The 16,701-nt window shown below is 37.6% G+C and overlaps 1 protein-coding gene across 1 annotated transcript in view; it reads left to right on the forward strand.

The window, feature by feature from the left end:
* Positions 1–16,701, forward strand: part of cacna2d1a (calcium channel, voltage-dependent, alpha 2/delta subunit 1a) — a 177,651-nt gene that overhangs the window by 76,646 nt on the left and 84,304 nt on the right. Inside the window, exons 5-6 of the mRNA XM_049474268.1 lie at positions 5,262–5,297; positions 7,055–7,160. Coding sequence (XP_049330225.1) covers positions 5,262–5,297; positions 7,055–7,160 — 142 coding nt within the window. The remainder of the gene's footprint in view (positions 1–5,261; positions 5,298–7,054; positions 7,161–16,701) is intronic.

The following is a 16,701-nucleotide window of genomic DNA, read 5'->3' on the forward strand; positions in this document are numbered from 1 at the left end:
GGATCAGAATGAGTTTATTTGCACCTACGTGAACTTGATGTGATTGAATGATCAATGATCCGCCCACAAATATGTTCATAGCCATTCAGTGACACATGATCTGTCACAGAACACTGGCAAATTTAACAGAAATTCAGACACATGGGTAATATAGTATACAACTTGTGATACCTTTACACACATTTGTATAATTTTACCAATGTACATCACTTCAATGGATCTGAAATCAATAATTAAAGTTTTGAATGAAGTGAAGACATTTAGCTTTAATCCAAAGAGCTTAAACTAAAAATTACAGCCATTGATTTTATATAATTTTTGTTTCAGAGCAGTAAATGTTGTAAATACAAAATCCAAAATAAAATCTGTTCCTTATTCACTCACTTGCCAAAAGTCATGGACTGTGTTAATTGATTACAAAGTGGTACCTTTGCTCTCCTTGCTCAATCTGAGATTTTAGAATAAAGTACACTGTGTACACTGTGAGATATACTGTGGTAGCTTTTTAATTATTTTATTTTTTTTAGATTTTTACCCCATTTTCCTACCAATTTACACAGACAATTATCCAAACCACTATTTAGGACTCCCCCTATTAATAGTGATGCCTCAACACCAGGAGAGTCAAGACTAGAACATGCCTCCTCTGACACATGCATCTTTTTGAACCGCTGCTGATACAACATTGCCTAGTTGCCAGCATGTTTGTAGGAAAGCGCAGCAACTTGGTTCCGATACGTCAGCTCACAGATGCCTTGTGCTGATCGACATCACCCTTTGGAGTGATGAGCGGAGAGAGCGCCATCTACCCACCCAGAGAGCGCAAGGCCAATTGTGCGCTCTCAGGACTCTGGTATCCGATGGCAAGCTGCATGAACAGGATTCGAGCCGGCGATCTCCTGACCATTCTGGCAGCGCTTAGCCTGCTGGACCACTCAGAGCTCCCTGTGATAGTTTTTTAAACCCGCATTTGAGCTTATGACTTAGTTTTTTAGGGAGCAGATGTGGCTGGCCAAACATTTTCCAACTCTTACATGGAAAGGTGCCAGTTCAATTTCCCAGACTGGCAGAAAATGGGGGTGAGGGGGTTGAAGAAACAGGGTTTTCTCTTCATTCCGTATTAACTGCTGAGGTGCCCTCGAGCAGTGAGTGCACTTAACCCTCAACTGCTGTGAAGGTTCTGAGGTGGTTGCCCTCCTCCACTCAGTGTGATGTTTGCATCGCCCCAGTCAGTCCTGGTGTAAGTGTGTTTTGACTGACAGCGATGGGTTAAATGCAGAGGTTAAAATCTATTTTACTGCTGTTTAGTAACCATAAAAAGAGCTTTAAATTTCAATCAATTATTCACCAAGCATGCGCTGAGGATAATAGGCAGTATCTTCGTTTTAAACCACCTCAAAGCTTAGGTCATAAACAAATAAAAGAGCTAAATTTTGTTCAAATTATATACATTACATACATATAATAGAAATGCAAAAATAAGATCATATCACAGAAGTACTGCTAAAGGTTTATAAAAAAAAACACACAAACATTTTTTATCAAGTTTGTTGATTGTATCTGGCATACTGCATTTGCTATGGCAAGCTCCAAAATTGCTGTACATTGTGTTTTTTTTCTTTTTTCAAGCCCTAATCTGTGTAAAATGTCCTTACATTATTCGCAAAGTAATGCCACAGACTGGACTGATAAACTTGCACTTAAAATTAGGAGTGAGTTTATTTATTCAGGGCTTAACATAGTCAGAGTACATGCTAAGGTTAAATCCAGAGACAAGCCTCACCAAAACATCTGAGCTGAAACACAGTCCAAAGGGATAAACAGGAAACAAAAATAGGGGTCAAAAACCAGCAAGCAAACATCAAGTTAAACGAGTAAAAAGAACAAGACAGATTAGAGTAAAAAGCCATCTGAAACAACAGGGGCAACAGGCTGAACAAATAGATGTATTTATACATGGGTTAACAGCTGAATGGAATCAAAACTCAGGAGAGGCTGATCTACCAATCAGATGCTGATTGGCTGGCTTAGATACATCACTGAAGTAGGGGTGTGCCATTTCGTATCAAACAATAATATCCCCAACATTTTTGTATATCGTGAACGATATTATACCTTAAAATATTTTTAATGATCACATCAGGGTTCAATTTTTTTTGCTGTTTTTAGCAAAAGAAAAAAATGTCACACTGTTCTCATTTCCCATTATTTATCTACTAGAGACAGATTATATCTGTCCAGTATCATTTATTTTACTTTAATCCTGGATATATGGAGATATTTGGAGTGCATTGTTAGTATCATGAGATTCTGGATCATTTACCATTTATTTTTTTATATCTCAGTTAGGGGTGTGCCATATCATATGTTATGCAACATTAATATTGAATTTTTTATTTTGTTGCAGTAGTGTATTCTTGAAATAATTTTTACATTTTTCATTTCGCCAAGAGGATCGTTATCACAAATTTACCATGAAATATTATGATATTATTTTAGGGCCATATCGCCCACCCCATCACTGAAGTGCATTCTGGGAGTTCATGAAAGTGAAAAAGTCCGTTGAGGAATTGGAAGATGTAACACTCAGAATACTCTTTCTGGACTCCTAAGATTCCCAATGCTAATAAAGATTTTCGCATACATTTCCTGTTCTTGATCATAGTTTTAATCAAATCACAAAATGATTCAATAAACTCTATCTATCAACAGAATAGTTGCACTTTCAGTGTGTGACTTTTGGTGATAACAGTGTCAAAACTTTTTAAGTTGAAATGTGGTGTAGAAAGTGGCTTGCATTCCCTGACACAGTAATATTTAAATAATATAAAAAAGGGTTGTTTTTATTTTGTATAATTAGGAATGTAAAACCAATTAACAAAAGATACAGAATGTGTCAAATGTAGAATAATTTTATTTTATTTTGTATTCTGTTTATTGTTGATGTAAAAGTTGCCATAGCCGCCAACTGGCACATTCTATGGGTTAGTGCACAACTGCATGTCTACGAGTGTATGCCCTGCCAAGACAGCAGTGAACGTCTGACTGTTGACTGTTGTTAAAGTTTATTTCAGTCAGTGGCGCACCTGTGTTTTCTGTTGCCAAGATAGCAATATGCCAGAATATTACCTAAGCACAGCTCATTTTGAGACCACCACGCCAATCAGTGTAGATATATTCAGAAGTGCCGTTTCTATTTAAACAATGCAGACGAGAGGCGGGGTGTAAGATAGCAATGAGCATCTCAATGTGCTGTGTGCAGGGTGTAAGATAGGACCCTGGGTGTCTACTGTATGTGAGTGGAAGGGCTTACAGTTATCTCCACCACAGTTCAGTTGCAGTTAACCCAGTATGATCAGAGCTCATGATCAGAGAGCACAATGCCAGAGACCGGGCTGGCACTCTCGTGTTTCATGTTTACTGCAGACTAAACCATGCTGGCCTCAAGACACTGATTAATATAGTGTCTGTGTTTTGTTTTGTGTCAGTGGGCTGTTCTGTGTGTGTGGGAGATGTATTATAACCCAGTGTGAGAATCAGACAAAGAGCTTTCTACAGTCCCTCAGCCCTCCATTCACATCAACTAATGCACACACTGATACATAATAATGCACACGTGCATGTGTATAACAGCTGTCCTTTTTGTGCTCATGTCTGTTGCATCAAACTTCAGTGCCAGTCAAAAGTTTGACACACCTTTTTATTCTATTTTTTTCTTCATTTCTTTCTTTAATTTATTTCCTACATTTTAGATTAATATTAAAGGCATGAAAACCATTAAGGGACACGGTCACTCAATTGGATTCTTCTAAGCAAATAAAGGCCTTTTTCACATTGGCTAATGCTAATGTTTGAGTCCATCATCAGCAGAACACTAAACAACAGTGGTGTGCATGGCAGGGATGCAATGAGAAAGCCACTGATCTCCAAAAAGTACATTGCTGCTCATCTGCAGTTTGCTAAATATCACACGGACAAGCCAGAAAGCTTTTGGAAGAATGTTTTGTGCACGGATAAGACCGAAATATAACTTTTTGGTTTAAAAGGAAAGCAAAATGTTTGGAGAAAGGGCAACAATGCCTTCCAGCATAAGAACCTTATCCTTATATCTTTGAAACATGGTGGTGGTAGTATCACTGTTTTGGGCCTGTTTTGCTGCATCGGGCCAGGACAGCTTGCCTTCATTGAAGGAACCATGAATTCTGCATTATGTCTAAAAATTCTAAAGGAAAATATCAGGACATCTGTCTATGAACTGAATCTCAAGAGAAGGTGGATCATGCAGCAAGACAACGACCCTAAGCACAAAAGTCGTTCTACCAGAGAATGGTTAAAGAAGAATAAATGTAATGTTTTGGAATGGCCAGGTTAATATTTTGACCTTAATCCAATGAAATGTTGTGGAAGGACCTGAAGTGAGCAGTTAATGTAAGGAAACTCACCAACATCCCAGAGCTGAAAGTGTTCTGTATGATGGAATGGGCTAAAATTGTTCCAAGCTGGTGTGCAGGACTGATCAACAGTTACAGGAAACATCAATAGGCTGCAGCTATTAATGCAAAGGGTGTTTAAACCAGATACTAAAGGTTCAAATACCTTTCCATTTAAAGTATGTAATAATGGATCATTTTCCTCGAAACAATAATAACCAAGTATAATATTTTTGTATCATTCATTTAACTGGGTTCTACTTTTCTACGTTTAGGATTTCTGGAAATCTGATCATGTTTTAGGTCAAATTTATGCAGAAATACACAAATTATGAAGCGTTCAGAAACTTTCAAGCACCACTGTACATATTAGACACTCTGCAAAGGCTTTAAAATGGTGTGTGTGTGTGTGTGTGTTTCTTATAGAAGCGAACACTCTAGAGATGCAGTTAGTAGTTAATGCTCACACCAGCAGCTGTCACAGGTGTTCCTCATTAAGCTGTTGTCGGGGCAGCCGTTGTCATGCTTGGTCTGATAGACAGGTGGCGCTAAGCGGTGTCTCCAGGGCAGGCGTATGTCAGACAGAGAGCACACTTGTTAACGCCTCCCTATCTCCCACCCTGACAGAGCTTTCACAGTGTGTGCAGAGTGTGTAGAGCTGCTGAGGAGAGACAGACTCCACACACACACACACACACACCTCCCACTCACTGAACAATAATCCAGTTACACATACAAAACCTGCTACACAACTGGACAAAAGACACAAAATCACACAAATGATGTAATCTAAAAAAAATAAAATAAATAAACTTTTCTTTTCTCTTACAGGAAGACTACAATCAATATTACAATGCAAAAGATGATGTGAGTATGTCATTTGCATGGAGTGTGAAGGATATATTTCTTTACATTTTCTCACTCATTAAAGATCTAACAGTGTTGACTAAAATGAAAAAATGAAATCAATGATAAATGTAATGCAAATGGATGGAATTAGGTTTGTAGTCAGCAATATACAATAATATACTTTTGCAATTTCGTCATACTTACATTTTTCAGATTCTCAAACAAACTTTAATATCAGACGAATACAACCTAAATTAATATAAAAACACTTTTTTAATGAATCTGGCCTGATTGCTGACAGACCTGTAGAATAAAAAAAAAACACTTGAATAGAACCTGTCTGACAACATGAAGCAGCTAAAAGATCTCAAAAAGCAAAACATTATTCCCCATTTTGAAGAAATTCAAATACAGATGAGAAAACAAAGTCATTGATCATCTGTCAGTTAAGAAACAGTTACAAAGTCATTTGTAAAGCTTTGAGACTCCAGAGAACCACAGTGAGAGGTATTATTCACAAATGGAAAAAACATGTAACACTGATGAACCTTCCCAGGAGTGGCCGGCCGACCGAAATTATTCCAAAGGGCATGAACAACTCATCCAGGAGGTCAAAAAAGAGCCCAGAAATACATTTAAAGAACTGCAGGTCTCACTTGCCTTAGTTAAACTCAGTGTTAATGATTCAATAATAAGAAAGCGAGTGGGTGAAAATGGTCTCCATGGGACAGTTCAAAGGCAAAAAAACACTACTGACCAAAAAGAACACAACGGCCCATTACATTTTCTGATTCCCAGAACTTTTTGGAAGGCGAGTGTCCTGTTACATCTGTCGTTAAACTAACACATTTTCAGAAAAAGAACATCATACTGAACGTAAAACATGGTGGTGGTAGTGTGATGGTCTGGAGCTGCTTTGCTGCTTCAGGGCCTGGACAACTTGCTCTAATTGATGGAACCATGAATTCTGCTGTTTACCAGACAATTCTGAAGGAGAATATCCGGCCATCTTTTAAAGACCTCAAACTCAGGTGTGCTTGGGTTCTGCAGCAGGACAATACTTCATATCGCACAAACAAGTCCACCTCTGTATGGCTTAAAAAAGCCTAGTCAAAATCTGATTAAGACTTTGTGGCATGTTCATGCTCAATAACTCTCCAACGATCCTAAATTAAAACAATTCTGCAATTCTGAGGAGTGGGCCAAAAAAACTCCTTGATTGCAGACAAGGGTGGCACAACCAAGTTATTAGGTTTGTTATTCCCTTAATGAATAAAATGTATTATTTAAAAAGTGCTTTTTTTATTTACTCCGGTTATCTTTGTCTGATATTAAAGTTTGTTTAATAATCAGAAGAACGTATGACAAAAAAAAGAAATCTGTAGGGGACAAATACTTTTCATGCCCTTAAAAATTGTCACTGCAAATGTATTTTATACATATGAAAAATAAATTATCTAAACTAAAGATTTCTAGCTGGCACAACTGGTGGAGGTTTTCTTCAAAACTTAACAGTTTGAGTTTGCTTCAAAACAGTAATGCAGTACGTTTTCTCAACTTTTTCATTTTCAAAATGCATCTATGGTACATTTTGTTTTTGAGTTTGTATGAAGGGCTTTAAAATTATCTTATTGTGTATTTAAGGGGCTTTATTTTAGTATTTAGTATTGAGCAGTGAAACTAATCCAGTTATGTGGAGGCTATACTTGAATCTGATTATCTGATTAGCTCATTTGAGCTCCTTGGTCCAATAACACTTTCCTTTTTGTCCTCAGACCTACCTCAATAATACTCTGGACTTCATAAAAGACCCAGCCTTTAAGCGCCTTGTGTCGTACAACAGTACAGCAGTTCATATCCCTACTGACATCTATGAAGGCTGTAAGTACACCTATGCACAAACATAAGCCCTCACACATCACATATGCATCTACAGCGGTTGGACAATGAAACTGAAACACCTGTAATTTTAGTGTGGGAGGTTTCATGGCTAAATTGGAGGAGCCTGGTGTCTAATCTTCATTAATTGCACATTGCACCAGTAAGAGCAGAGTGTAAAGGTTCAATTAGCAGGGTAAGAGCACAGTTTTGCTCAAAATATTGCAATGCACACAACATTATGGGTGACATGGGTGAGTTCAAAAGAGGACAAACTGTTGATGCACGTCTTGCTGGAGCATCTGTGACCAAGACAGCAAGTCTTTGTGATGTATCAAGAGCCACGGTATCCAGGGTAATGTCAGCATACCACCAAGAAGGACAAACCACATCCAACAGGATTAACTGTGGACGCTGTAAGAGGAAGCTTTCTGTAATGAATGTTCGGGTGCTAACCCGGATTGTATCCAAAAAACATAAAACCACGGCTGTTCAAATCACGGCATAATTCAATGTGCACCTCAACTCTCCTGTTTCCACCAGAACTGTCCGTCCATACAATAAATTATTGTGGTCTAAAACCAGGTGTTTCAGTTTCATTGTCCAACCTCTGTATGTACACACACACATAAATGCACACCCATGCACATGGCTCACAAATCAAAACTGCTCAAACTTCTCCTTTAAACCCGGGTACTGAAATATTGTGGTGTCAGTCTTTCCAGACTCCTTTTGGTAACTCTTATCACATTGTGTCATGTGTGGACAGCTGAAGACCCGGCGAAGCCTGCAGACCGAATTTAGTGGTTGGGCGTGGCACAGGCGCAGCAGGCCTGGCCTCTGATTCACCTCAGCAGCAGCAGCTGCTCCTCCTCTCACCACTCTCTCTCTCTCTCTCTCTCTCTCTCTCTAAAACCCTGCAGCCCTGTGAACGTCATAACCTGTGAATGTTAATACACATGTCCCTGTTCTCAAGTTCCAGCTACTGAAACAACACTCCCTCAGCAGGGTCCAATCACTCTTGCACTTTCATAAACACATTATAAGCTTACTTACATCCCTGTTATGGGGAATCAGCAAAGCATAATTTTAACATGCTAACAGAAACATGGTTATTATTTTTGGGTCTTCTGTAGCTGTTCCTTCCTCTCAACATGGTGTGCTGTTAGCTTTTAGCCACACTTTTAGCTTTTAGCCTCAATTCCTTGGATTTTAGGATATCTATCCTAGCTATGTCTGTAATATGTTAAAAGCTACTATATTTTGTTTCTAAAAATAAAAGGGTGTTATGTGGCTTTTGGCTGATCATGTACTTTATAATTAAATAAACATCGCAGCAATCAGCTAGTTTGGGGCTGAAAGTAAGAATGTATTTAAATTAACGTTATATATGTTTTTTTTTTATGCAAATTGATCATATGACCAAGTGTAAACACACATAGCATTGCTCCAGTTCAGAAGGTTCAGTTTTATTTATGATTAAATATCTCCAATTTCTCTGACACATATGTATATTTTTTATGTTTGACACGAGTAATTAAAATCCCACAGCAAAAAAACAGTGCATGTATTGGTATAACAGTAAACCTAGTAAAGCTGTGCTTAAATTTGACGCTGCATGAAGTTTACAGTAATGGCATTTGTAAGTTGTATTCCTTTCACAGAAAAAAACCTTTCCCCTTGTGATGTGTCATTTTTAGTGAGCAGTGACATTCTAAAAGTGTTCTGACTTATTTTTCCCAACGTCTCCATCACATTTTACTGTTTTATCAGCTTTGACTAGGGTTTTTGCTTTGTATATATAATGACCCAAAACTGTTGTAAACCAGTCTTAGGATTTTGGAATTGGCCTGTTTTTCCAACTTGGTGTGTGAGCAGGTTTTAACATTACTGTATTAAACTAAATCCAGTATAAGGTTTTTTGCCATCCTGTGCCTATTTTCAAAAACAGTACAGTTCTGATTGTATAAAAAGTAAATGCATCTTTTACTCAGATGTTATAAATGACTGTTTTTATTCTATTAAAGTTTTCTTAAAATTTGGTTTCAACAATCACAATATATCGCCTTGCTTACAATATCACAATATATTGAGATATTGAATTGAAACGCTGGTATCATGATATGTATCCAATTGGGCAATTCTTGCTTATGTTCAGCCCTAATTAAAAAGCAGTAATTCCCAAATGCTCTTTACAAATATTCACACAAATTTCAGTTCTTCACTTTGTCCTGGATTTCTAGATATATAAACAGTCCTCCCTCTAGGGCAAACTGAGGAATCCTCACATGGATCTACTGTACAGCAGAGATGTGTAATGCCCCCTGCTGTGTGTAGCTGATAGGGGTGAAATGCCCCGCAGAGCAGTGTGCATGGGAAACAGTGGGCGGGAGTGTGGTGGGTTAAACTGCAGGGGTCACACAGCAAGACCTGCCATGGCCATGTTCACAAGCCTGCCTGGGTCACTGGACTTTATTAAGCTTATTAATAGTGCACGTGTCTGAGATGTCACGCTGCACTTGATGTAGAACTGCATCAGGCCAAATGCTTAAATTTGCCTTTTTAATTAACAGTTGGAACAGGAATTTAACTTTGGTGCAATGGGTAGCTTTGGGCAATTTTTTTCGTCAGTGCCACTGGAAAACTTTGACTAGTGAATAGAAGGAATTTACCCTATATGGAAGAAGCCTAACTATCCTGCTCATTTACAGACTTGTATCGCTGTCAACCCTCATGGTTTATGAAGAACTCGCTTCGTTGTGCTAGCCCTGCCACCACCATGCTTAACAGCTGATATGGTTTGGGATGGAACGCCTTTATTTTAACTTTTCCTTAAGGGTCTCATCTAATCATAAGGATTTCCTCCATTTCTTCATCCATGTGCTTCAGCTGCAAACTTTGGCTTAGCTTGAAAGTATTGTTTTTTTAAGACTTTCCCTCCAGAAAAGTAACACTTGGTCATATGGCTAAGTAATATGACATAACTGTAAATGCTTTTTGCTAAATTTAAAGTGTGTTTATGGGAATTTTGACCATTCTTCCAGACCCAAAAGTATGATGTCACATCAATGTCAAAAGTTGCGTGTTTTAACATTTTGCGTGTGTAAATTAACTTCGTGAGAAGTGAAACTAGCGAGCAAAAAAAAAGGGAATCGTGTGCGCGCTGTAGAAAATGTTGCTCTCGACCTTCATTTTTCTCCTCTCGGGTGCTTTTTTCCTCGCGCGCTGTGTAAATTACCTGCAGCAGCAGTTTGTTCTGAGTTTTTTGCACTCGAGTTTTGAAAGTGGTGGTTTTGACAGTTTGGGGGTGGGGTCAGAGTCTCCTCCCTCAGCGAACGCTATTAGCTGATATCTCCAGGGTTCGCGACGGACCGCCTGGAGACAGACCGCAGTGGAGACAGAACCTGTCTGCTCTAGAGTCTAATGGAGGCGTAGTTTATACAACTGCATCCAACACTTGACTTGCAGCTGCTCGGCCATGGAAACCCATTCCATGAAGCTCTCAACGCACTGCAATGTTCTTGAGCTAATCTGTAGGCCACAAGAAATTTTAAGGTCTGTAATGATTGTAGTGATTGAAAGTTGGCGACATTGCACTGTGTTGGCACTATGCACCTCTTTTCGTAAGTGTCGTCCTACAAGAAACTAAATAATTTCCACACAAAAGCCCAAAAGTCCTTTTTTGGGAAGTTAATCATGCACAGATGGACTACCGAAGGTTTTACTTCATATCTTTCATAAGACAATATCGAAAACATTGATATTTTTAATATATTGGCAAGCCGTTCTTGTGCACCAAATGCTTGCTTTTTATGTTATACGCTCAATCTGCCTCAGAAAGCACAACAAAGGAATCATGGCCCAATATTGCAATGTTGCAATATTTCAAGGTACTTAAAACCCATGAAATCCACTTTACAATGAAGTAGAATGAATTTAAAGTAGTATTTTTCTTCCGTTAAGGAGAGTTTTTGTTTTTTACCGAAAAACTCTGCAGGCAACTCAACGTACACCTCCGAATGTTCTATCCTGGACATTATTGAATAGCTGTAGAATAGCTCAGTAACCTCCTACCTACTGATGGGTCATGGAGCACTAGTGGTGGGAAAAGCTTTGTGCCCATACTGATCCCATTCACTACAAACTACCAATCCAAACTGATCTGGGAACAGTCCTGGAGAGTTCTAATTATAGCTTGACATCTCTGTAAAGTAACGCTGCCCTGCGGACAGTCTGTAGGACTGACTCCAACACACTGTACTGTACTGTACTGTACTGTACTGTCGGTGCATCAGTTTCTAACTGAACACAGATGAATGACAGAGGGCTGAAGAGGCCAGAGGAGGTGAACAAGAGATCTGAAAGCTATACCTATTGAATAACAATTACAGAATATATAATAAAATCTGAAAACCTGTTTGGCTGAGCTGCAATCAAAGCTATTGTATAGTACTCAATACACACTACATTTGTTTGTTGTGTATCAACTAAATGCTGTAACTGAACAGTAAAGAAAGTCAAGGTTGTCAAAAATAACTCCATAAGAACATTGTTTTTATATTTTTAAAAACATGCCAACGCATGCTTGGGTAAAGGAATATTTGCAATGATAGAAAACCTTTTGTAGTTGAGGCTTTATATAACTTATATAAGAATTATTTTAAATAACACAAGAAAGGTTGTAAATGTATAGAGGTATGTATTGCTGGGGACAAGTGCAGTGGGGGAGGGGTAAGGGCTGCTCACTTTTGTTCTCACTTTGTTCACATACATCAGCTAATAACTTATAATGAAGTTTAATTAAGAGACTGGACAACTGAAACATTCACTGGTGTGCAGACTTAAGCAGATGAGGTAAAACATATAGGATGGAGCAATTTAGGGGATGGCAGAAATGAATCATTCACTAATAAAAAAAAAAATAATAATAATTGTTAGACTACCAAAATCAGCATTAGTTGCAGCCCTACACACTTTATACAGCTCTGGAAAAAATTAAAGAGACCACTTGAGTGTCTGAATCAGTTTCTCTGTTTTTTCTATTTATAGGTATATGTTTGAGTAAAATGAATGTAGTCGTTTTGTTCTATAAACTACGGACAACTTTTCTCCCAAATTCTAAATAAAAATATTATCATTTAGAGCATTTATTTGCAGAAAATGAGAAAAATAACCCTGGTTTTTAATCACAGTTTTCATGCATCTTGGCATGTTCTCCTCCACCAGTCTTACACACTGCTTTTGGATAACTTTATGCCACTCCTGGTGCAAAAATTCAAGCAGTTCAGCTTGTGATCATCCATCTTCCTCTTGATTATATTCCAGAGGTTTTCAACTGGAGAAAAATAAAAGAAACTCATAATTTTTAAGTCTCTTGTATGTGGATGGAGCTCGGAAAAATATTTTAGATACTGGTGGCAAATTCAGCCAGCAGTGACTGTGGTTACCAAACTAGGGAGTGTTGGGGTGAAGTTCTTGATGTTTTTTTATTATTATTTAATCATAATAACAATAAAAAATATATATTTTAACATTTTCCTTCTTTTATAAACACACATCATACAAATACCTAATGCTGTTTCATGTCATAACCGTTAACCTGAAATCATATATTAATATGTTTTACTTAAATGTTAAGTAAAACTTAAAATCGATGGATTTTTTGCAGCGCAGAATTATGATAAAAATAAGTAAAACTTTACCCATTTACAAAAGCTCCAGGGCCTCATTTACTACGGATTTCACAAACAGCCTTTAAGATCTGAGCAACCAAAAGTATCACTATGTGGGAGTAAGTCTTAACTAAAAATTCTCAGACACTGTTTCTTAACAGACACAGCTTGCTACTGACTTTCTGAGCACAGTGGAACAGTTTATTGTAATACACTCTGATCCTCTGTACCATGACCTGCCATCAGAAGTGTTACAGGTTGGCAGGACATAAAACCCAGCAGCAGCATCAGCGAGCTGCCAGTGTGTTTAGCTGTTTTTAATGAGAACTGCTGGTGCTTCCTGGCTGTCGTCTGTGGTCAAGGAGTCACATAGTTGCCCGGCTCTCTCTTCAGTTCTGTCGTTACTGAGGCGCTGCGATTACAATATCTCACAGACGAAAGAGCGTGATGTGACTTTAGCCTGCTAAATGCTGATGAACACGGCTGAGCAGCGCTTTGCATGATTCATCTCTCTCTCTTTCTCTCTGTTTGCCTCATTTCAAATCAGGTTCTGCTCATTTTTTTCTTTTTTTTTGGTCTATTTTGTTCGCACCGTAACAGTGACTCAGTCACTCCTGGCCTCCATCTCCCACATGGCTTAATATCTTTGCCACATCTTCTCCTTCCCACTCACAGCTTCATAAGGATCTCTGGGAATGACATTATTGTCTATAAATGAATTACTGTGTATCCATAATTATATAAAATACTGTATTCATAATTACCACTGATTATCCAGAGTTCCAAATTATTATGCAAGTGATATTCTTCTCAGTTTTCACTAAATAGTGAATGCAAATGACAGTCAGTATCATTTCTTATGACCCATTAGGTATGAATCCTGTTTTATCCAAAGTAGCCACATTTAGCTTTGAGGACAGATTTGTATACTATTGGTATTTTCTCAGTGTTTTCATCACAAATAATTTCGAACACTGTGTTAAACATAATCTGGTTTGTTTAACACATTCTGTTTACAAAGTGATTTCACATGTGTTTGTGTATAGCGTTAATATAATCTTTAATCATAGTAAAAAGAAAGAAAAAAATAAAACTAAGAAGAGATATGCTTGCTATGGGCTGATTTTAGAAATCTGATCACAAGCAGTTAGATAAGATGAGTTTAAAAGGCCAGATCACTTACTGTAGTGTTGTTACAACTTCTTACCCTTATTTCCTTCTTCCCCTCTTTTCCTTCTCTATCCCGTTATTTCCCCTTTAACCTCCTTTAGGCCATGTCTAAAATTTTTTTACTTTTATTATTATTATTATTATTTTTTTACCTTGAACATTTGTTACTTTATGTACATCATTATTGTAAGTCACTTTGGACAAAAGCGTACAATGTATTGTAACATTAGCCGATGTGAGACAGGCCTTCAGTTGCTTTGAATTTACTGGGGTCTAGGGTTGTGCAATATCGTATCGTATGCAATAATATCGCCAACATTTTTGAATCGTGAACGATATCATACCCTGAAATATCGCTCCATATCACCCACCTACAATTTTTTTTTTTACTGTTTTTAGCACACTGTTCTCATTTCCCATTATATATTTACTAGAGACAGATTATTTCATTTTTATATCATTATATCATTTATTTTACTTTAACCCTGGATATATGGAGATATTTGGAGGGCATTAGTATTACTATTAGTATCATGACATTCTGGATCATTGACTTCTATTACAAATCTGATAAATAAAAAAAACATATATACAAAAATTATATCATATTATATGCAATAATAACATTTCATTTTAATTTTCTAGCAGTAGTGTATTCTTGAAATGTATATATTGTTTTATTATTCAGTGTTTTGTCATATCGCCAAAAGTATCGTTATCGCAAAAATACCATTAAATATTGTGATACTATTTTCGGGCCATATCGCCCACCCCTACTGGGGTCCATTGAGACTTCGCCAACTATTACATGCCTTGCTCTTGGAGTGATATTTGTTAGTCATCTGATGACGTTTTTGGTCATATTTGTGCAGAAATACAGAACATACTAACTGGTTCACAAACTTTCAAGCGCCACTGTACTTTTTAAGAAGAACTATCTGAGAGCTGGGTAGACAACTTCTCATTCTGATTAGCATATAAAGGCTGTGCTGCACTGAAGCACCTGTTGTTTAAAATGAACACAGGATTTAGCGAATTTCAACACATGTTTATATCCTATTGAAATCAAATAATTTCTCAGTATTAATATTCCCAATAACTTCATGCTTCTGTGTTCAGACATACGTCCAGGCGAGATGTGGTAATATAAGACTTCTGGGCAAGTGGTCTTACATAACCCACACAGCTTCTGAACACTACTCTTTTTCACTTTTACTTAATCCTTCCCCATTATGCCTCTCTCTTTCTCTCTTCTTCTTCTTCTTCTTTTTCTCCCTCTCTCTGGGATGTAGTGTATTAATACCAGTGTTGTTTGTTTGTGTGTGTGTGTGTAGTAGTAGTAGTATCTCTGTGAGAGTGCTCATTAAAGGAAGGAGCTGTGTTGTTGGGTTGCCTTGATGCCTGTTTGCCTCAGCGCTGTGTCATCTGTCACCCCCGATCTCGCTGTAGACACAGATGCGCTCACACTGTGTGCGGGTGTGTGTGTGTTTGTGCGCGTACATGTGTGTGTGTGTGTGTGCATGTGCGAGCATTTGTGTGTGTATTTCTGTGTGAGGGAGCTTGAGTGGGATGATTACGATTGTGTGGATGTGCATATGTATACAGGCTATCGGTGTGTTTGTGTGTGTTTGTGTGTGTTTGTGTGTGTTTGTGTGTGTGTTTGTGTGTGTGTTTGTGTGTGTGTTTGTGTGTGTTTGTGTGTGTTTGTGTGTGTTTGTGTGTGTTTGTGTGTGTTTGTGTGAGGTGGAGGAAGGAAAACATGCTTAGCATTAGAAATGTATGGCTGCATGTGAGTGAGAGGAGAAAGTTAGAGAGTGTGAGAAAAGGGCTGTATTTGTGTTTGTGCCGTATGTAGCCGTATTGTATGTTTCTGGGTTTTATTTCTACTGTGTGTGGGTGTATTTGGTAAAGGGCTATACTCCTAAAATCACTTCCTTTGAAGTTAGGCAATAAAAAAGGATGCACCTAAAAGCATCGACTGACACAGAAGCCAAGACAAGATAAAGCATTTAGCAGAAGGCAAAATATCAAAAAACGAAGACAATTGTTGGCAGATTTAGATTATTTTGCCACTTTCTTCACTATTGCATAAAAAATAGCCTTTTCAAGAAAAATCATTACAAATTACAAAAAGTTTATATTTTTTTAACTCTATACATTTTAGCATCCCAGCTGGTTTTGATTTCATTGCGTAATCAAAAACATCATTGTTTTGCTTAAATTATTCAGACTTTTCAGTTATTAAGCCATTTTTAGCCAAATTTGTTGTATAGTGAGGACCAAATCCATTTTCCTGCTCTCTTTTCCCCTTTGTCTCTCTGTCTCTTCTTATTTGAAGTAAAAGGCTTTTTACCCAGCTAATCATTTTTGTTTCTGGAATGTTTCCTGAATATTACAGTTAACATTCTTAGTACTTCAGTTTAAGGAAGGTTTGGATAGGGAAATACATTCTGATCTTTTTTGCCAATACATCTGTAAGTCAACAATTAAGTTCACTTGTTTGCCACTCCTGGGGCTCATCTAACAAAATTTGCAGATACTTACTAGAAGAAAAACATAAACTGTGTAAGCGTTAATGTGCATGTTCTAGTCTGATCACAAAAAACAATGCAACTACTTTTGAGATTAGTGTGATGCTAAACTTTCTTTCACATCCCTGTGGAGGAATTTGGTTCCACTCTTCTTTACAGAATTGTTTTAAT

This window comes from Astyanax mexicanus, chromosome 2 (genome assembly GCF_023375975.1).
Source record: "Astyanax mexicanus isolate ESR-SI-001 chromosome 2, AstMex3_surface, whole genome shotgun sequence".
Classification (NCBI taxonomy): domain Eukaryota; kingdom Metazoa; phylum Chordata; class Actinopteri; order Characiformes; family Acestrorhamphidae; genus Astyanax; species Astyanax mexicanus.